Source organism: Tachypleus tridentatus, chromosome 1, assembly GCF_004210375.1.
Source record: "Tachypleus tridentatus isolate NWPU-2018 chromosome 1, ASM421037v1, whole genome shotgun sequence".
NCBI lineage: Eukaryota > Metazoa > Arthropoda > Merostomata > Xiphosura > Limulidae > Tachypleus > Tachypleus tridentatus.
In genome coordinates this window covers 91,511,318-91,535,491 of record NC_134825.1, presented here as the reverse complement: position 1 = coordinate 91,535,491, position 24,174 = coordinate 91,511,318, and the positions used below count along the sequence as shown (strand labels likewise).

General features: G+C 34.5%; 1 protein-coding gene across 2 annotated transcripts in view; it reads left to right on the top strand.

The window, feature by feature from the left end:
- Nucleotides 1-14,875: 14,875 nt before the first annotated feature.
- LOC143255482 (coiled-coil domain-containing protein 22 homolog) overlaps nt 14,876-24,174 on the top strand; it is a 47,841-nt gene continuing 38,542 nt past the window's right edge. The window contains exons 1-2 of one of the 2 annotated variants that reach the window (XM_076511213.1): nt 14,876-15,140; nt 21,258-21,429. In XM_076511213.1, coding sequence (XP_076367328.1) covers nt 15,091-15,140; nt 21,258-21,429 — 222 coding nt within the window. In that variant the 5' untranslated portion in view covers nt 14,876-15,090. The remainder of the gene's footprint in view (nt 15,141-21,257; nt 21,430-24,174) is intronic. The other variant, XM_076511223.1, reaches the window with a different exon arrangement.

Below are 24,174 nucleotides of genomic sequence, written 5' to 3'. Positions count from 1 at the left end.
CCTTAAAGAAGAAACTACATGTTCACAAATTTATCGAGGAATCCAACAGCAAACATTTCTTCTTTTTAATCACTATAGCATTATTGAATCACATGGATGAGCTTAAAACTTCTTTCTCCCTATAGGCTGGCCCGGCATGGTCAGGTGGGTTAAGGCGTCCGACTTGTAATCTGAGGGTCGCGGGTTCGAATCTGGTCACACCAAACATGCTCGCCCTTTCAGCCGTGGGGGCGTTGTAATGTGACGGTCATTCCCACTATTCATGGGTAAAAGAGTAGCCTAAGAGTTGGTGGTGATGACGAGCTGCCTTCCCTCTAATATTACACTGCTAAATTATGAACGGCTAGCGCAGATAACCCTGGAGCAGCTTTGCGCGAAATTAAAAAAAAACAAAAACCCTATAGCCCACTGAAATAAGAGATTGCTGAGAACTTATTCTATCGCCTACTGCCTTCCTTTAACATTCCCGTTATATGTGTATATGTTTATAATGCTTGAAACTGTTGTGATAAAATTATTTATTGTTTTTCTAATAAAAAGGTTATTCCATGCTGTCATAAAAAGTGAAAAATTACTCCATACAATTACCATCTAAATAATTTCTTGTTTTTTATGCACATTGCTCCCCAGTAGCATGTCTGCAAATACATACTGCTGGATACCGGGTCGCGATATCGGTGGTGGACAGAGCACAGATATAACTTTGTGTTTAAATCGAAAACATATAAACTACTCACTTTTATGTGTCATGAAACTTAAAATAAAACCTGCGGACTTCAAGTTATATATACAGTATTGAGTGTGTTGTGAAACGTTCTTTTTACAGGTGATGGGGGGGGTTTGATTTAAATTATCATTGAGGCAACGAAGAAGACAGTATTTTAGTCGACCTGTAGATATTTTTTAGTAATTTGACATTATGTGATACTTATTACCTTTATAATGTATTGCTCACTTTTAAATTACTGCAGTATATTTTTCCTCAATGTTATTTTAATAAGCCTTATAATTCAGTAAGCTGTTCTTTAAGTATGTGTAATTTTAGTGTGTATGTGTTTTTCTTATAACAAAGCCACATCGGGCTATCTGCTGAGCCCACCGAAGGGAATCGAACCCCTGATTTTAGCGTTCTAAATCCGTAGACTTGCCGCTGTACTCGCAGGGGACGTAATTTTTGTGACAGACGGATATAAGCTGTCAACTGTCCACTTTGATCAACCAAAATTATTTTCGTCAGTGACATACCTTTCCCAAATCTAACATACACGCATAATTCACAATACGCAGACGGCATCGCTATCTGGAGCACCTCCAGAAACACAGTGATGGCCATGTCTCGCGTACAAGAATCACTGAACAACGTCTCAACATGGAGTAACAAGTGAAGAGTAGTGTTAAATCCAACTAAAACACAAGCAATCACCTTCTACAGGAAATTAAAAAAAAAAGGAAAAAATCTAGAAAAAATAAAATTATCACTCGGAAATACGACCATTAACATGAGCAAAAACATCACATTCCTTGGCATCACTTTCGACACAAAACTAACATGGAAAAAACATGTTAACAATATACACTCATCAATTAGAAAACAGATTTCACACCTAATGACTCTAACCAGTAGACAATCGAAATGTTCACCAAACACCATTATCCAAATATAGATAATCCGTCCACTAATACAGTACGGATGTCAAGTAACATACAATATGTCAAATAACACACTCCAGAAAATCCAAGTTCAACAGAACAAAATACTAAGATCTGCATTCAGTCTACCATCATTCACGCCAGTAAATTATATACATCAAATCAACAACTTACCAACACTAAGAAATAGACTAACGGAAATATCACACAAATATTATCTAAAAGCAGAAAACAGAAACAAACTAACGGCATCACTACACAAATTATCCAGTGCACCAACAAAATACATTACACCTTACAACATATTTCAAGAATCACAAATTACACAACAAAGTATCTAAAGAATTAAACTCATGTTAATAATATGTATTCTCTTTTTCAGATATCGGGCACAGGACAGGCAAAACTTTCGGCGCCTGTCCTGTGAAAGTGGGTTTTCTCGGGGCACTCCAGTTTCCCCCCCCACAGCAAAAACTTAGGCATTGGAATTTTAGATCCCAGCACAGGCAACTTTATTGCCAGACCCTGAGTCGGGTCGTTTGAGTTCATGTTCATATTTACTTTGACTTCTGCCTTTCGGGACGGGACCTGGCCGTTCTTTCCGGTGCTGCCTTTGCCTCGGTCTAGGATAACATTAAGAATGACCTTCTTCACCCAAAAAAGAGTAAAAAATTATTCAATAAATAAATAAATAAAACTAAACCTAATAACCTTTCACGAAAGGGGACGAAGAGGAACCACAACGTTCCTGAACACCCCAGTTGGAGTGAGAATTCTTACGATTTCTCTCTCTCTAAACTAAACCCCCTGCCACGTTAGTTTGCGTTTGCGTTTTGATCAACCATATAACTGAGTGCTTGTATCAACGAATGTTTGCCATTTTGATCAAAATCATTATATCTGTAGATATTTTTCTTTCTTTCGATATAACTGCAAACAAAACGCAATTTAAAATATCGTTTAACGGAACATAAAAGATGTGAAAAATGAAATGACTGAAAATTTGGCAATAAAACACAACATACGATTATGGGAAAAGAAAACAAATGGTTTTAGAGCTAATAATATTCGTGAATCCTTAAAAGTATAGTTTAAAGAAAAAGGTCACGAATTATTAAATAACGACGAACCTTGATATCTGCGTACGAATACGTAGCCTTTTGCTTAATAACAAACAAGAATAAGGTTAATGTATACAAATGTCATACGTCTGATATAAAGAAGAATTTAGAAAGTACGTTGTACGAATAATTGTCACTATATAATATGATTTAGGTGCCAAAAATAAATTATATGATAGTTTTCATAACCCAGTTAAAACTATTTGCTATATTTTAAAATCTTTATCAAAATTATTTGGATAAATGTTTTCGTTAACCTTACCATAGACTAAAAGTAGCAGTGGTTCAGCAACTCGAAGTTACCACGTCTTCTGACTGATTCGGATTAAGAATTCAAGTGCGAACAAGGGCAGATTTGATAGGTGAGTGGTCTTGTGAAAGTGAAAGAGCGTGTGACTGAAAATAGTGAAATCAATGCACGGTTTTGTGGTTATTACTAAACTCTCTGTGGTCTACCTAGTTACAAAGTAAAGTTTTAAAAAGCATCAAATTAGGTACCTCATCTCGTATGCACTAAGTGAATAAAGAATTATCGAGTGATTCATCATTTGCTAATTTACTATTAAGTTACGTTACTTCATCGTTATACCTGTTAATTGTCAGTGGAGATAATAAAAGCAGTTTTTCTTTGAAACTTCACAAGTGCTGATTTCATTGTTACTTAATTAAAATGCTGTCTTTTGATTTTACGTAAAACTTATTTTGTGAAAACTGACCTATCAGCTTATCAAAACATGCCTGAGAGCTCTAGTTCCAGAAAGGCAGCTAGTCATCACCACCTACCGCCAACTCTTGAGCTACTCTTTTATCAACGAATAGTGCGATTGACCGTTACATTATAACGCCGCGATGGCTGAAAGGGCAAACATGTTTGGTGTGACGGAGATTCGAACCCGCAATCCTCAGATTACGAGTCGAGTGCCTTAACCATCTGGTCATGCCTCGGGAGGGAAGAAAAGTAGGGAACAAATTATATGTGTTATAAAATCAATAGAAACATTTCTTTAATAAAATACTCGAATGGATCTAATACAAATTATATTTAAAATGAAAATTTGCAAATTAATTCGTACATCACTATACTGCATTTTTGAAGATTCTGGTGAATTTGTTTTTCAAAACAAAACATATTTTTAAAGGGCTGTTTTTACTAATTTTTCAATAACAAACACTTATTACATAGATTTTGAGTAGTTTCTTTTGTGTCAAAACAGCTGATTTTATATTGTCGCTGTTTTACGAGTAATGGCGCTTTGTTAAAATGTTACAGTCTAGTAAACACTTTAAATACGCTTTTCTTAATCATGCTGGGCCTGGCATGGCCTAGCGCGTTAAGGCGTGCGCTTCGTAATCTGCGGGTCGCGGGTTCGCGCCCGAGTCGCGCCAAACATGCTCGCCCTCCCAGCCGTGGGGGCGTAATAATGTTACGATCAATCCCACTATTCGTTGGTAAAAGAGTAGCCCAAGAGTTGGCGGTGGGTGGTGATGACTAGCTGCTTCCCTCTAGTCTTACACTGCTAAATTAGGGACGGCTAGCACAGATAGCCCTCGAGAAGCTTTGTGCGAAATTCCAAAACAAACAAACAATTCTTAATCATGCTTACAATAGGGAAGCAAACTTTAATCACTGCAGTGAAAATCCACTGAAACGGATATTACGTCACATGAAAAATCATCATGGGGCAGTTTCCAGTATTTCTAAAAGTTGCTACTATTTTTGACTTTGGCTAAAAAAAAGTATTAAACGCATAATTTATACAATACCAATAGTAACTATAATCAACAGAGTAGACTTTTTTAAAAAAATCAAGTGCGCAGTGAAACAAAAAACTTGTAATTTTAAAATTCGCAGACCCTACCGATAGTCAGCCGCACTTCAGTGTGTTTATATATACGCACAAAAATCACAATCTTCGAAATTGCTTCGTCACTATGCGCCCTGCACTGCCCGGTTATTTACAAACATTCTTAATTTTGTTTGTGAATTTTTGCACCTTTGAATATACTTTTAAATTTGATATAAATCCCTTCAGTCACCACTAATAGCCGAAAATGCTTTAAGTTTTTGAATAACGTAACAATACCGTAAAAATAATCCATTATTATTTAAAGGACTTTCTCTTTTCTTCATTGACATTACAAATTTTGTATCTCGGAAGGACTGGTATGGGTATTAACACTTATTGATAAGGGAAAACAACGTTTCGACCATCCTAGGTCATCTTAAAAAAGAGAGATTTTGAAAGTGACGTTTGCCAGGCACGTCTTAGGGAAAAGAGTATAAACGGATACGGGATTGTAGGGTGCGTTGCAAGTGGATGTGATATTATGATTTTGTTTGTTTGTTTGAGAATTTCGCACAAAGCTACTCGAGGGCTATCTGTGCTAGCCGTCCCTAATTTAGCAGTGTAAGACTAGAGGGAAGGCAGCTAGTCATCACCACCCACCGCCAACACTTGGGCTACTCTTTTACCAACGAATAGTGGGATTGACCGTCATATTATACACCCCCACGGCTGGGAGGGCGAGCATGTTTAGCGCGACACGGGCGCGAACCTGCGACCCTCGGATTACGAGTCGCACGCCTTACGCGCTAGGCCATGCCGGGCCCTGTGATATTATGAATTAGTATAGGTATAAAAGGGATCCTTTTTATTAGTTTAATTTTGGGTTTACTTGCTGTATAAGTAGAGCTTCTTTGATTTTGCTTTTGTTTATATTTGTTTATATCCCTACTTAATATTTGAGTGTTTTCTATGGTTATGTTGTGAGTATTTAACTTGCAGTGTTCAAAAACGTATGAAGATGTATTTTCGTGTTCTTTGAATTTAGTTTTTATTTTTCTGCTTGTTTCTCCAATATAGAAGTCGTAACAGTTGTTGCATTGTATTTTATAAATTATGTTGATGTTGTTTTTGTCAGTGTAGTTTTTACACAGTATGGACTTTCGTTTTGTACCTGTTCTTTGAATAAATGATACAACAACTAAAACCCAAATTAAACCAACATAAATGAACATCGTTATACCTATACTAATTAATAACTTACCATCCACCTACAACGCCCCCTACAATCCCGTACCCGTTCATACTCTCATCCCTAGGACATGTGTCTGGCAACGGTCACTTTCAAACTCTAACTTTCTTGACCTGAAGATGACCTAGGAAGGTCTAAACGTTGTTCTTTCCTTCTCAATAAGGGTTACTAGCCATACCAGCTGTTCTGAGACACATTTTTATTTCAAGTAGGTTCCTCGTTATCAAGAATTACAAATATGGTTAGGAAAAGAAAAATTCACAAGTTATCATATTTTACATTGCTATGTTCAATAGAAAAACTCTTACATTTTCACTATTAAATATACGTATAAATGAACCTTTTACAATAAGTCAATTTCTTTTTCTAGATAAGGAGACAAAAATAATCACAACATTCACTTCAGGCCTAAGTATAGATTTTTGTAATAATATAATTATCTATTTTGACTTGCAATCAGTACGGTTATAAGCATATCTTAAAGTTATATTGCTATACCAAGAACCTCTTCTTTATTCATGCAATTGAATTTGTTCCCAACTGCATTACAAATGTGATTTATATTATTATAATTTCTTCGAAAGGGGCCAAAGGCTACCTTTATGGATCATCTTTATAACCACTCGCATCACGATACAGTAATGTGTTGTCTATCTATAATCGGTAGTTACTAAAATAACATAACATAACACAAAGTTCGCTTAACCCTGCAATTTGTGTTGTCGTAACATCAGTAAAACGTGCGCATGCCGTAAATCTCGAGAAGAATTACGAACTCAGCAAAACTACAACACAGCATGACATATGAACTTCAAAAGCAAGAAATTAAAATAAGTGTTTCTCTTAACTGGCTCGTGCCCAGGTGCTTTAGGTGATTGGCTTGTCACCATTCCCATTGACACTGTCCAATATCAGGGATGAGTCCAAGATAAACACATGTCTAAAATGGTACTGTTGCTCACGGTCGTAACGACGGTACGACAGAGTTAAATGTGGGCTATTGTGACTTGAGTGTCACACAGACAACACATCGGAGCATCAGTCCCAGATAAAGGAAAACGATGAGCTAAAAAACTGTGGCCGACGCATATTCTATTAAGGACAACTTCCTCTTTCCGATCCTTTCGTAAACAAGACGACCAAATTCCAACAGAAAATTTTATCTGGAAAATCTTGTATCACTACAAGTCGACTGGAGCATAGCCGAGCCTTAAATACAGGACCATAGTCCATGTATGAAACAGGTAAGGCAGTGATAGCGCCAGAGCAGACAGACCTAGCTACGATATCAACGAGCGCCACATAAATATAACAAGTTAATTTATTCCTTCAATAACGTTTGCTACAGGCTACACTCACTTTGACGCAAGTTGTGGTCTAAATTCACATAGAAATGTTGTAACAAAAGCTCCGAAACTAATTAATAACGATTAATAACAACCGAAAACAATTTCCTTGATTGGAATAAATGGTGACCAACTTACTGATTACCTATAAGAAACATTACCTATGACTAAATACTTTTACTTGAGAGATACTAGGCATTCTTACACTGAACATTCCACGAACTTCTTATACAACACTTCTAATCAAGTAATCATTTGTATTTATACTAATGTATCCATGTCTAGATAATACTGGTCGAAATTACTAAATTCTTGACGTCATCATCATTATGTTCATTCTAGGTATTTCAAGTCTAATTCTATGAACTTGATTTTAACGACATGCGTCGTCTAGTTAACATTCAAATTAAAACATTGAAAATATAGCTTACAACACTGCTCTTTGAGTATTTTGAAGTATTTTGAACAATGTTAATATACAAAAATAAAACTTTTTTATGGTTTTCTTTTCTGAGGCCCATGGTATGGAATGACTTCTTGTTCCTTTTCGTCACTGGTTTTCATGCCACTTGGAGAGTTCTTCCTAGGTAAATGATTCAGTTAATCCATTTATGGTTCTATCTTTGATGATTCTCTGAAAGTGATCTCAACAGAAACACTGAATTTCCGAGCACATTGGTTCACTGACAAATTATTCTCTGGACTCTAGAATTATATCGTTCATTATCTCACAAACGCATTTCGAAAGACAATTGTGGTATATTACCTTAGTTTGGATTATCCATTTCTCTCAACCTTTTGAAGTTTCTTCTTTCTTGAGACAAGAATCTAGTATTATTAGCTTTGACATTATAGTAAGTTTTCATTTTATTTCTAGCTGACTTAAATATTTGCCAAATAAAATCATCTATGACAAAATGCATGTTTTTTCTTTCAACAAACCCATGGCCTCACGGTTATTCTTTCCTCGAATAATGAACTTATATACTTTGCTATGGATAGTGTATTTCCAATTAAGCTTTGTCCCGTAAATCCAACTAGTTCCTGTCTTTTCATTGGCGTGTTAACTCTTTTTGTTCCTTATATATGCTTAGGCTCTTAAAAACATGCTCACGGTATTGTCTTCTTGGCTAAATAACAGCTATTGATTTCTTATAGTTTTGGGTGTAATGGTTATAATTCCACAATTATAATAGTTATCTCTTTCTAGCAATCTCCCCAGTGGCACAGCATAATTGCTACGGACTTACAACGCTAAAAACTGGGTTTCGATACTTGTGCTAGACAGAGCACAGACAGCCCATTAAGTAGCTTTGGTGCTTAACTTCAAACAAACTTTCTAGCATCCTTTGGGAGGAATTATTATTCTCTACAAGCTTTAATATACAGTTCCTTTCGATAAGTTATTTCAAATATACTTCAAACATACATGGGCCTGGCATGGCCTAGCGCGTTAGGGCGTGCGCTTCGTAATCTGAGGGTCGCGGGCTCGCGCTCGAGTCGCGCCAAACATGCTCGCCCTCCCAGCCGTGGGGGCGTTATAATGTGACGTTCAATCCCACTATTCGTTGGTAAAAGAGTAGCCCAAGAGTTGGCGGTGGGTGGTGATGACTAGCTGCCTTCCCTCTAGTCTTACAATGCTAAATTAGGGACGGCTAGCACAGATAGCCCTCGAGTAGCTTTGTGCGAAATTCCAAAACAAACAAACAAACAAATCAAACATACATTTCCTCCACTCTAGATAACTAGCTGTGTGGTACTTCTTTCACATCTTCTAAAGTATCATCAGAAAGGTTAATGTTTTAGTATTACAGTTCTAATGATCCAGTGACTTTTATACAGTGTCTTTAGCTGTTTATCTGCAATTGTAATAAATTCAAATAGCAGAGAAACAGCTGAAAACATTACAAAAATCTACAAAATATATATACTCATTAATATTAAAATAATAACCTACATTAACATAGCCATGGAAGGAGTAATAGCGTGGACTATTTAAGCTTTGTCTCTTTCGTAGTATATTACACAGGAATTATTTATTAAGTGCTGGATGGAGAAAGAGGTCAAAATTGGATGTGATCCTCCCAAAACTATAAGATCTAAATCACATTCCGAAGAAGCGAGTTGCTATCTTTTACCTTTTAATCTTCTTTTAACTTTATATATTTTTGCTTCTCATAATTTTCTATTCTGTTCTTCTGATTTTCCATATTTTCTTTCTAATTCTTTTATTTTACTGTCTCTTTCTTTTTAACTAGGTTTTAAATGTTTTGTAATTTCTAATAATGTTTTATTTCAATATCGCTTCAAGATCGGGTTGTTATTTTCAAATTAAAGTTCAGTCAACACTTTATTTTATTTTCACCAAATTAATCCTACTTCTGATAAAAGTATCATAACGTGATCTATTGTGTGAAGATTAATTTAAATTATTTAGTGTTAAACATTTTCTTGTTATCTATTTTCAAGTGAAATCGACTTCGCGACAAATACCAGAAAGACAAACCCGCAAATAATAGCAGATTAGGCCAAAAAAGTAAAGGTAGTGTTCTGTATTTGATAATTTTGCTAAATTTTAAGTTTTGTGAAAAATAAACATATTAGGCACACTTAACTAACAGTTAAAACAATCGTTATTTAAAAAAACACATAGTCACTCTGCATACTTCTATAGACTGGATCATGGAACAGTTTGACAGCTTTCAATCTCTCAAGACCAAGTAGAGTTAAACAAAAAAAATTTACCTCGAAACAAAATGTTAACTTGCTTTCTTTACCGTGATGTTACATCATTACCGTTGTGCCCTAACAGCATTTGTTAGCTTACAGCTTCAGTCAAAATCATAATCTGCCAGCAAAAGTTATTTTAGTACTAACCTGTTCAACCTGGATTCTACATTGAGTATTGAAATATCCCTATGGGCAGAAGAGATGTCGTCTATTAAGAAATAAAGGGTGAAGCAGCTAAAACAAGATAATTATAGCAGCTTCAGCTCACGTGCTTCTGCCATCACATTGTGGCAACTAGATAAGCAATACTTTTGAATAATTTTATATTACTATGGAAGGTAGGAAACATATATCTCCACATTCAATACTCCCTCCTCTATCAGACCTATTTTCAGGTCAACGATTAAAATTAACTTTAAAATCAATTAGCTTATACGTTCACGACAATTATCCAAAAGTGTCTTAACTCTGCCTCACTCCTAAAACTTGTACACGCCACATAGACTACATAAACATTTAGCAAATAATAACCATTTCACAGATATAAATTTAAAAGTATAATTATTCTTTAACAAAGACTGGAGTATTTTATTAAAAAAAAAAGAGTTAAAATTCCAACATTGAGCATATATAAAAAGACAAAACTAACAGAGAATACTCAATCACCTTTAGGAGATGGTAGTCTAACATACTTTGCATAAGTATATAAATATGGATCGCTGATCAAACAATGTACAATATAGCAACGTAATAGTTACAATAATAGAATAAGTTATGGCCGTAAGAATAAAAAATATAAACGAGAAACTCTCACAATCTTTACACAAAATAATCCTTTAAAATTAAACACATAGCAGAACACCATGTACAAAAGCCAAACCTTTTTAAATGATCAAAACATAATCAGTCAAACATTAAAAGAAATAGCTCTTTAAAACCATACCAGTATAATCTAAGCATTAAGGTAATACCCTTTTGCTTACTTACTATGCATATTTATTATTGGATCATCAGTATATGCAAAAATAAATCGTAATTAAAGAGTTCTTGAGTGGACATCGACATAACTGTTTGATGTTAGTGGACCTAAAACTCGTCAGTTACCATCTGCTTCGCCAATTGAGTCCTGAAGAGGCTGACTATTAGCTAGGTTGTTCTGGTCAACATATTCAGGAAAGCTAGCATCTCTTCGCTCGTAACATTAATCCATCTTGAATTTATAACATTACATCCATTTATAACAGCTCTCTGCTTTCTTTCATTGAGCCAGTTCTTTACGCAGTATGTCAGTCTATCCCACTTACCATAGAGATAACATTTTAACAAACCGTTTATGTGGCATAAAATTTGACAAATGCTTTCTAGAAATCCATATACTCCAAACCCACACTCATACCCCCATTTACATAACCAGTAACTTTTTCAACGTCAAAAAATTACCTATCAAGATTTTCCCCTAGTAAAATTATATTGCCTATCCAACAAAATTTTAGACTTTGATAACTGTCTTTGCAAAGCATCTTTTATCAGACTTCCAATATTTTTGCCACCAGTAAAGTAACATTAATTAACCCGTAATTTCTGAAACAATTTTTATCAGGTTACTAAATTTACAATATTTTTTGGAAAATTCCCAGTATTCAAGGACTTGGAGGAATTAGTAGCTAGTGGTTCATATATCCAATTCTTAAACTTTTTAAACTAAAACCATTAGCCGAGAACATTTATTATTTTTTCAACTTCCGAGTTTGTTCCTAATAAGCTCAGAATTGATATGATTGATCCTTTGTTCAATCTTGTTTTCCTGTATAACTGTTCAAGATAAGGAATATTTCTTAAATCTTCTTTGGTAAAAACTGAATAAAAAATAAAGTTCGATAACCTTCCCATTCCATAATCAACAGATATTAGTCTTTTAGTATTGTTCCTCATAAGTTTTACTTTCACCCCAGCATTTTGTTTGCTCTTAATTTATTTAAAGAAATCTTTAGAAATAATATTTATATTTTCAACTAATCTTATTTTTTACCAATTAACCAACTCTTTTAACTTTATAATTCCGAAGATATCTTATAATTGCAGTCAATGTAAACTTCTTACATTTATAAAGTTTTCTTTAATTCTATTCATTATACCCTTTATGAGCCATCCTGACTTTTTAATTGGAATCTTTATGTTTTAAACTATAAGAAATATTTCGTCCTTGAATACTTAAGATTTTTTAAAAGTCTATATTTTATCAGTATTTCCAATTAATTCAATTGCACGATTCACAGCAGATATTTTTGTCTCATCCCTTCAAAATCTGCTTTTTTCCAACTTGGTACCTAAATATCATTATTTCTTATCTCCATGTACAGAAAAACATGAAATCTAACTTAAAAATGATTGCTTGTACCCAAATGTTCTCTAATCTGTACTATATCAGCTATTTTTTTTTTATTAGAAGTTAACAATAAATCTAAAACAACATTTTTCCTAGAAGGTTCTATTAAAAATGGTGAAAACCCATCCTGAACAATTTATTAAAACATATCTCCCTCACATTTTGAATCTAGCATATCCCAATCAGTATGTCTGAATTAAAATCTCCATAATTATAACCTTATTAACAGCTGATTTCTTTATCTCACTTTAGAGTTTGTCATTAATTTCATCAGTTTCGTCCAGTGTTCAGCAACAAATTCCAACTAAAAGCCTTTTTTTATTATAATAACATAAATGGATTTAATCTCATTGATATCAGCTGTAATATCCTTAACTTGAAGAAGATGTAATTTGTATTTTAGAAATAAAACAAGTACTCTACCTCTTTTTAGTACTCTATCAGTAATAAACAAGGTATAAGCCTCTATTTAAAATAAATTATTATCTTCAAAACTGCCTACATTTCATAAGGTTACATTTATTCACATTATATTAAAAATCCTCTTTTCAAACTAGTGCTCTAAAGTCATCCATTTTATTTCTAATTCTTCTGGCATTACGATTATAAAACTTTAGCCCGCATTCAAACTTTGAAAGTTTTCTACATTATGCTTCTCTTTCCAGCTTATGTTTCCTTTATTATTCTAGCACTCACAACTGTCTAGTTCTACTTTAAAGTACCAATGACTTCGCATTAATATCCTTTGCAACTAAAAACTCTATTTTTATATTGAAATGATACCACAAATCTTGCCAGCCAACTTGTTTACAGTCACGTATTAAATTAATCCAATTATTCACACCTATCAACATACTTATAATTCCATCTTCACAATCAAAAACAGTATATTTGATCAATAAATGGGGGTTGGGGTGTTCTGTAATTGATAACTTGACTTCATTTTAAGTTATATGAGAAACAAATAGGTTGGACACGTATAAATGCCAGTGAAACACTATCTATTTAAACGCAACATAAAAACCATGCAATCTTGCATAGACAAGAGGAAGATCACTTCCACTGGATCAGTGAATATCTTGCCAGCTTTTTGTTTCTCAAGATGAATCACTGCCAGACTATTGAAGACGAAAACATGTCTATAACCAGAATGTTGGCTTGCTTTCTTTGTTCAGTGGATGGCACCACCTTGCAACATTTTTCCCCTGATTGTCTTAATTGACTCTGAACTTTAGTCAATATCAGAGTCTGCTATACAAGAATATTTTATCACTATACCTGATCTCTATGTGCAATATAGAAATGATCTGGGGCCCGGCATGGCCAAGCGTGTTAAGGCGTGCGACTCGTAATCTGAAGGTCGCGGATTTGCATACCCGTCGCGTCAAACATGCTTGCCCTTTCAGTCGTGGGGGCGTTATAATATGACGGTAAATCCCACTATTCGTTGGTAAAAGAGTAGCCCAAGAGTTGGCGGTGGATAGTGATGGCTGCTAGTCTACACTGCAAAATTAGCACAGATAAACGAAACAAACAAACAAACAAACAAAAGAAATGATCTGTGGGCAGAAAAGTCATCACCTACTAGATAAGAAACAGATAGAATAACATAATCTTTACCACTCTGGATCAAGTGTTGTGTTCGTGACAGTACAGCAATTAAGTAATGAATATTTTAGAATAATTACCTACTACTAGAATAGGTAGGAAAGCCACTTTATGCTCGCATATCAAACATAACGATAACGAATTAGTTTGTATTTTAATAATATTTGTTGCACACCATATCCACTTTGATTTAATGTGATAGGTCTAAGTTCAGAAACAAACTTTTCAACGGGAACTCTGACACTACCGTAGGCCTAATACACTATAATATTTGAGAAAATATACCTTGTTTGTTTGTTTGTTTGTTTTAATTTCACACAAAGCTACTCGAGGGCTATCTGTGCTAGCCGTCCCTAATTTAGCAGTGTAAGACTAGAGGGAAGGCAGCTTGTCATCACCATCCACCGCCAACTCTTGGGCTACTTTTTTACCAACAAATAGTGGGATTGAGCGACACATTATAACGCCCCTACGGCTGAAAGGGCGAGCATGTTTGACGCGACGGGGATGCGAACCCGCGACCGTCAGATTATGAGTCGCACGCCTTAACACGCTTGGCCATACTGGGCCTCCTTGATTGATAGAAATGCTGACTAACTTACAAATTAGTTACATAAAAACTAAATGATGTTGATTAACTTTACTCGGTCAATATTCTAACTAAAATTCTGATAAAGAAGAATGTTATAGCCAAACAAGGCACCTAATATAACTATGTATTAAAACGATTTATTGTAAAAAATAAAAAGATAATTTATTTTTTCAAACTACTGGTCAATTTGTAATTTACTTTAATAGTTTATCTAACTAAACCTTTTATTAGGGACAATAACTGGTTTAATTAGACATACTGTTATTTGTGAGTTTATTGATAGTGAACCACAAGAAACAAAAATTAAAGTGCTGGTCGAAAAAAAAACGACACAAAAACACAGGTATAATTAGTTTTTGAGTATTATAAAATTTTAATAATATATAGCCCTCTATAATTCCCTTTTTATATGGGGGTAGGGAGATTTTTCTTGTTCGATTTATAAGTGTTGGAGTTGTCCTAGTTGTTCCACTGTATAATATAGTTGAAGAAACCACTCTAAAAGCGAACAATTAGGAATTGGTTGTCATGTGATGGGTTATTGGGCTTTATGTAAAATCCGTTGAGATTAGTTATTTAGTTTCACTAATAAACTTCAAATTAATTTATATTTTATGTAACATGGAGGAAGTTGATCATATTATTACCCATACGCTAAAAGAACTAGGATGGTAAAATAAATTGAGTATTATCAATCTTTTGACATAATTATTAGTAATAATGGGATATTTTTAACAGTTCTTTATTGCATTTTGTAAATAATATAGTTTGCTTTAGGTTCTTAGTCTTACTAGCTTAATTAAAATTAAGTTATGTAAAACTGTGTGCTGCGAACTGTCACTGAAAGTGATAGAGACTGTGCAAATTATAATGTAGGAATATTGAAGTTAAACCATTATTATTAAGTGTTATATGAAGCATAAAAACATTTCGAACCTATCTTTTTATTTATTGAGGAAATTATTGATTCATGGCTTAAACACCTGTAAAGTGTTAGCCACCTCTACTGCAGGTGGCAACTGAGTCCATAATTGAATCGCCCTGTTAGAAACAAAAGACTGTTTTTAAGTGGAACCTAGCACGTTTTTTTCCATATCTTAAACTTGTGTTGTCTCCTCCAATTATCTACAAGATACAGCACAATGAAATCAGAAACTTTATTCTGTTCATCCCACAGATAATTTTGTAAACTTCATTAAAATTAACTCCTACCCTTCTTTTCTTAATGACAAAAATTTAAGAGATTTTAACTTTGCTATCTCCAAAATCATCTTCGTTGTCATCTTTGGAAATTTTGCAATAAATCTGATGTCATAGATAATGAGACCAAAACTGTACACAGTATTGCAAGTAGTTACTAACTGGTAACTTGTATAGATGAAATATTCATGATATTTAGAATATATTTAGATAGATGAAATTGGTGAAACTTTTTGACTAGCAATTGGCTTTACCTTCCATGTTTTCTGGCCTCTTTTCTAATTAAAGGTTATAGTTGAAAAACAAAACAAATTAAACATTAGTGTGTAAGTTTGAAATGAAACAACAGTTATATAATAAATTTTCCCAGTATATTTTTCCTAAAAAATCAGACTTTGTTCTTGAAATCGTTTGTTTACTTTAATATGTTACAATAACTTTATTATAAATCCATTTTTACCAACTGAAAACTAAAATCCATTTTTCTGCAAAAATGTAAAAAGCTAGAAAAAGAAAATGAATGGGCACATTTTTTTACATATCATAGTTTAGAGGCCATTTTCCAATAGGTAGATGTCAGTTTGCTGCATACAGTAAGAATGGAGTAGTAGAGAAAATTACTGTTTAAATATAGTGTACATGTGTGAAGGGACTCATTTCTTTGTTGCCTAAAGTCTGTTTCCTTTGCTTCCAAGTTTGAAATTAATGAATTATTAGAGTGAAATAAAAGGAAAGGCAACACAAGTATAAATAACAATGTTCAAGGACAGAACAGATGCATGCCTGTTATTATATGTTATATGGTAATTGTTTTCTAACCTATACATTAAATTTTCCAGTTAACATAACATATGGACAATCCTTCATCAGTACCCTCACAAAGTCCACCAAATAAAAGTATAAATTAAGTTCACTCCTTGTCTTCAGGAGATGATTAAGTGTCCATTTGAACTCTTGAGAGGTGTCACTTGTACTATTATGATGATAATTCATACCATAAGCTAATAAATAGTGTAGTATTGTATAGCATAGGGATAACATGAACCATTTGGTCCTTCACAGCTGTCCAGTTCTTGCACTTCCATCTTTGAGAAAAGTAGAAACTGAGATACATTTTTATCTTCCTGAAAATATTGACTTCCCCTTTAATTTTTCAAAAGTGTCAGCCTCCACTGCTGTCAGCATTAACTTATTTTATAAGCCAGTCATACTATAAGTAAAATGAAACTTATTTAACTTGCATGTAACCATTATTTTTCAATTCTTAAACTTATTTTCTGTCTTTCTGTTGCCTTCATAATACTACAATAAAATATCAGGTTGAGCTTCCAATGATATTTTAATCTTTAATAAGGTCATCTCTTCCCTTTTTCCAAGAGAAAACACTGTCCACTTCAGTTGTGTTTTTAAATTTTTTAGGTCCATGGCCTTTTAACTTTAAGTTTTTAATTCATAAATTATACTTTGTTTCATTTTAATATGCTTCTTTGTTACATATTTTAATATTTTTACTTTTATTTTTAATTTTTTACCAGTTGTTTGGCACAGATAGCCTAGTTGCTTTGCACCAATAAATACTAAACAACCAACCAATCCCAAGGAAAGATAGGGGATATTAACTGATCCCATAAGATACTCTTTCTATCCCAAGAATCATTTAAGTAACATACATTTGAACTTTCTCTAATAAGTCAGTATCCTTTCCTTGTTAAGGAGACCATAGTTATACAAAGTATTCCTTTTGAGGCTTGACTTGTGATTTTTATGAATAGATAATTATCTATTTAAACATAAATCCTGTATAATAATCAGTGTGTAAGTGGAAAGTGTGGTGAGAGAGTCTGACATGGTTGATGATTGAACTGACTTAAATTTTACTGTGCCAAGAGTTTTTCTTCAGTCGTACTTTTAAATGAGTTTCCATGTATATTAAAGTTATCCAAGTTATAATCATAAGTGCATTACTTAAACTTTGAATTACTAGTTTGTGTACTGTTAACCACTGATGGGATTCACATATTATATCATGTTAACTAAAGTTATCTTTTTGTCTGTTCAACCGAAACTTCAAAAGAAAGTTACATAAAATTGTTCATTTTGCTTGCAAAATATTTTATTCTTACTTCAAGAGATTATTGTAATTACATTAGTCTGAGCTAATGAATGGATAAATGTTTTTGGATTTTAAGTTACTTGGTTTTGACCTTCTTGTTTCATGACTTTTGTATCATTGAAACATTCTGCATTACGATAACTAGTTAGTTTACACATACATCAATTGCTACTTCTCTTTATGAAATTTAAAAAATGTTTATATTATTTGTTTGTTTCCTTTACAAGCTATATTTTTGTGCACAACCAACACCAAGCATAAGGTTTGTGTATACCCAATTTAATTTATTATTCCACAGGACCTCTACTAACCTATCTTCAAATCTAATTATATGCCCAAAGTAGTACATCACCTGTTTTATCTATGAACATATAAAGACAAAATATGTTTGTTTCCATCCTAACTCCAGTGGACCTACTGGGCCATTCTCAACCAAAATTTCTATGTAAACACTATTATGGAGAATATATGAAGGGAGTCAAAATTGAACTTAACCATTATATATTTTGTAAAGCCTGTTACTCACAGCCTATTAGATGTTGTTGGTATCACTGCACAACAAAATTTTGCTTGTATACTGTTGGGTGTTCCTTATAGATTTTTGGCTGCTGATCACGAAAATCACATCCAAATTTGCCCATCACGTACAATTTTATCGAAATCTTCAGTTTTGTCATGTTTGTTCTTATATTTGTGTCCAAAAATTTTCATTTCTGTAAGAGACCTATTAACAATGTTTTGTACAGCCTGGGCATGTCCAGGCATGAAATCAGCCAGGTTGGAAGCTGTTCTTTGGAAGTGTGCAGGCTGGAGCCAGCTTGACACTGTCTCAGCAGGCTATAAAAGTCATTTGCATACACCAATGCTGCTCATTGGATTAATATAAAACTTATAGTGTGTACGTATTGTTTCAGAATATAGCATTGCGTCAGTAGCACTGTAACAAGTAAGTTAGATGTTAGACGTTTTACAGGACAATTGGTGTTGGTCAATATGTCTTGTCAATGTCGTAACAGCCGCGATACATCCTGCTATATTTATGGCGAGTATACGCTTGTTCATCAGAAACATTCAGTGACTGCTCTTGTGAAGAAAGCATGTTATCTGTACTTCGGCTGTAAAATTGGTGATCAAGACTAGGAATGGGCATCTCACATTTGTTGTGCGACATGTGCTGTCTGTCTGAGAGCTTGGCTCAGAGACACTTGAAAGACGATACAATTTGCTATCCCAATGATATGGCGAGAACAGAAAGACCATGTGACGGACTGCTACTTCTCTTTGACTAATGTGTCTGGTTTCTCTGCCAAAAACTAGAAGTCAATTGAATACCCTAATCTGCCTTCAGCGATGAAACCCGTGCTATATGACGACAGTCTTTGCCAGAGGAATGGACCTTAGACGAACCAGATGAAACCTCAATGCAGGGAACTGGCAGTGACAGTGATCTGGATTTTCAACTGTGCTTTTCAGGTGATCCACATCTCATAACACAGTGAGAATTAAATAATTTGGGTCTGTTAAAAGCAAAAGCCAAATTGCTGGGTTCAAGACTGCAGAAATGGTGTTTGCTGTTACCAGGTATGAAAATTTCTGTTTTTCAAAGCCGCCAAGACGATATAACCAAATTCTTTGCACAAGTTGACAGTCTCTGTTTCTTTGTTGACATCGAAGGATTGTTCTCTGCTTTGGGTTGTGACAATGTACCGCAAGAGTAGTGTCTTTTTATTGATTCATCAATGTTAAGCCTCAAATCTATTCTGTTACACAATGACAACGTTCACCCTTCAGTATCTGCTGGTTATGCAGCACACATGAAAGAAACCTACAAGAACATGGAAATGTTGCTGAGGCACAGCCAGTACAGCAAGAACAACTGGACTATCTGTGGAGTTCTGAAAGTCGTTGGTCTGTTACTGGGACTGCACCTCGGATATACAAAGTACTGTTGTTTCATCTGTGAATGGGACAGTCGTGCCAAAGAGTCACATTATTCCAAACAGAGCTGGCCACTCCGTAAAAAGTTAGTTCCAGGACAGTAAAATGTGGCGCATGAACCGCTTGTCAACCCGGCAAAGATTTCTTTCCCTACTCTTCACATAAAATTGGGACTTATGAAGAATTTTGTGAAAGCAATGAACAAAGAAGGCGAAGGTTTTCGTTATTCAAGACAGATGTTCCCAAGAATAACTGAGGCCAAGATCAAAAAGGGAATTTTTGTTGGCCCTCAGATCAGACATGTTATGAGTGACAAGCAGTTCCAAGATCTGTTAGTTGGACCAGAAAGATTTTCTGGAAAGCCTTCAAAGACGTTGTTGACAATTTTCTTGGCAATAACAGAGCCCCACATTACATTCAGCTGGTATACAAACTTCTCAAAGCAAAGAAAACAATGAAGTGCAACATGTCACTCAAGATTCATTTCCTCCACTCACATTTGGAGTTCTTCCCCACAAATCTCGGTGCTGTCAGTGGCGAATATGGTGAAAGGTTTCACCAGGACATTGCTACAATGTAAAAATGATGTCAGGGCAACTGGAATCTGTCACTGCTTGCTGGCTACTCTTGGACACTGCAACGTAATGCACCGGACATTGAATACAAACAAAAATCAGGAGCAAAACACTTTTAATTATGTTGAACTTTAACAGTGTATTAGAAACATAAACACAATTAAATACGTTATTGCGGGTAAACAGTTAACTGTCTATTTCTCAGAGTTCGTACGTGATGAAGCAAAACCAAAACTATATTTGTGCATACCCATCAGCTACCTGTCACAATCAGCAAAAATGTTTCAGGAAGTAAAACCATTCAAAAAAATTATTGTGCAGTGTATTCAGACATTTTAATGATGATTTTGAATTGCAATGTTTATGGCTGCTACCTTATTTCGTCATGATCCCTACTATTAAGTTCTGCCATACTTGTATGACTTTGTAGCAAGTAAAGTCACAACTATGTAATTAGTTAAGAACAATATTTTAAAATGTTTATGGAACTCTTGTAAACCTTGCTAGTAATTCTGTAGCTAAGGCAATGGAAATAGCAGGGTTATTATCAATTGAATGGAATTCATCAAATACTTAGAGCAGATTAAGCCATAAATTGGGATTTTCTTTTAAATATTAGAAATATATTTCCTTAAGACTTCTTTACTGAACTTAACTAACCATGGGAGAAAGTTAACAATATGTTTTAAAGAAGTATTATATTGTGTCTTCTACAGAATTAAGACACTTATTATTTATACATACCTTTTTTGGGCTTACTGACTTCATTTTTAATGTGAATTTTCTATAGACATTAGCAGTTGTAATTTCAAACTTGTAATATTTTTGGTAAACTGTCTTAATGAAATGATACTGCATTAGAAAAGTAAATGCAAATTTAATTAATATCAATGATATGCAGTCAAGATTTTTCTATTGTTGACTTGAATGTCATTTATATTTATTTTCCTTTCTCCTGCAAGTGACGTGGATGATGAAGTTAGAAGACTTCATGACTTCACCACTGAATTGGTTGTAGAAGGTGTGGTTAGATGCCTTCAGCAAATTCTTCCAGATAAAAATCTGCCTAGTCATGTCCCACCCAGTATGGCTGCAAAATATCGTTTAGCATCAGCTTTAGCAGAGGCCTGTACTGTAAGTTGTTGATTCTTAATTATTAAGAAATTTGTGTGATTAACCCTTTCCGCACTGAATAACAACTTTTAATGTTTGGCATGGCGCTGAATATATATGTTTGATACTTCAATTAATCATGGCATTAGTACTAAAAGCATGATATCTTGGCAATAACTCAACAAAAGTCCCTGAAATATTCAGTGATTTTACCCAGTACTATATATGTTAAATTCAATACATAAGAATAGCAGGAATAAAGGAAGACACCCTGATACACAATGAAGAAGTACAATAATTTATTATAAATTGTATATAATTTGTGCAGCAGCCCATCGATAATCTTTGTGGTTATGATATATCTCATTGCATGGTAAAAAGCACATGGGGAGATTGCACTGTTTGCAGAAATAATTAGTCTGCTTTCTTTTCCATCCAGCTGTGTTTATATCGCTATAAACAGTACAATCAGGTTTGTGTTTTTTGCCCTCATATTGTCCAATACTATGTCTTTCCACTAAGTGCTGACCTTTATCAGTACTTGGTTTTCTTTTTTGTTAGGCTTTGCTGACATATCCCTCCAGCAAATTTTGAATTATCTGCTCTCTGAATAATCTTGGAGATACTGGGTTTTCACCGTTGCTCTTGCAATCTACACAATATATTATATATCCATTAACAAGAGCTACTTCTCTTAGCCGATGGTAAATGGTAAAATACCACTTGGTACTTTTATGTGGATACATAAAGGTTCCCAGCTTCTGGTCCATGATGTTTACTCCACCCATGTGTTTGTTGTATGTTTCAGCAATCAATGGTTTTCTCACATTTCTGTATCCACCAGGCTCTCCTCTGGATTAAATTCGTTTATCTGTGGTGCCATTTGTGGAAATGGTCGATTTAAAAAAAAAAAAAATGTACACATTTAGTGTCATGCCAAGCACATGTTACCATATTACCACCACGCATAAATACCAACAGATCTCCTTTGTGAAGATGCAATCTTGTAGGGTGGATATCTGATGACATGTTTCTGTCCAGCCTTAACTGTGCCACAAGCCGCTGTTCCATTCATCTCAAAGTGTTTGAATAATGGTGAAGAATAAAAGTTGTCTGTGAAGACTATATGGCCCTTATTCCAAAACTCTTCCAGTAGATTCAAATATATAGTCTCTATGACTGAGTATCCAACCACAGGCACTATGGTATTTTTTACACAATATGTAATAAATTTCAAAGCATATCCAGATTTGCTTTCACACAATGCAAATTGTATGATGCCCCATCTTGTGAGTTTTGATGGTAAATACTGTTTGAGATGAACTCTTCTTTTGAATTTGATGATATTTTCATCAATGGACAGCTCACGTTGTGGGGCATATACTGCAAGGTATTTTGATCCACAGAGATTCATCAGATCCCATATTTTCCACATTGGATCATAATTTGGATCTCCACTGTTTGGCCAATCATGCTCATTGTTAGCAAAATGCAGAAATGATGTCAGAATTTCATAACGATCTCATGGCATTACCTCTGTAAATGGCACATGAGTTAGCCAAAAGGAGCCCCAGTAATTTTCCAGTTCATGTTTCTGGCACAACCCCATTGCTTATTTGTAGTGCAATATATGCTTTGAGTTCATTGACATCGGTTTCAATTCATTTCATAAAACGGGAGTAAGATGGCAATTCAATGGTGCAGTCAAAATACTGCAAAGCATATTTCTTTGTTTCATTAGAAATCAGCTCAAATGCTTCATCAGGAAAGAAAAGTTTGAAATACTTATATGGAGTGAAATTTGCTGTATCAATCAGGACTCCAGTGCGAGTGCTAAAAATCTGGCAACCAATCAGATTCAAAGTTATCAGTGTCACTGTAATATTGCTATGGAAAATTTGGATCCTGGTTTTGGTTTTCAGGTTCATTATCACTTTCAGGGGGAGCTTGGGGCTGTGCTATACTAGCTGCTCTACCTCTCCTCTGACTTCTTGTACCTCTAGACCTCCGAATATGCGCTCCTTGATCGTCCATGAGGACCACCATTGGAAGTGCTAGGGGCATCTACAAAATAAAACAAAAAAAACTCTTGTACATAGAGATATAGCACTTTTCCAACATTCCATGTTATATTTATATATTTTCCTGTCGACAGTATATGAAAACGTAGAGAACTAGCCTTGGTCAGTCAGTTTATGCACTGTTATATGACCCTAACTACACCATGTGCTTACCTAAAGCAAGGGCAGATTCCAGGCCACGAATGTCTTCATTATCACTCTCGTCCATTACAAGTAAGCTTTCATTATCATCTGGCTCAAACTCTTTGTCACTCTCTTCATCGTTACAAATAATATCAATTACTTATTTAGTGGTATTATCTTTTCCTTTCAGCATTGTAACAACGTCACAAGTATAAACAGAATGTGCAAGAAAGGCATTTTCTAAAACAAAGAAGAGTATGATCTACACAAGCTAGAAAACAAAGAAATCGCATGACCTCCAGTTTATATACCTGCTGGGAATCCCAAGTATACAATGAATACACGTAGTTCTAGCCTCAAGTGGGTCTAAATGCCTGTGTGATCATGATAATTAGCCATTAGGGTATGTTGTTTACATCTTGTCGATGAAGGTCGCCTGCTGCGCTGAGCTTTCAAGTCGACTGCAGTCACCAACCATGTCGAAAGGGTTAAAAGAGCAGGATAAACATTTTATTTGAAAAACTCAGTACAGTATTATACAATGTTCTATCATTCAGTAGTT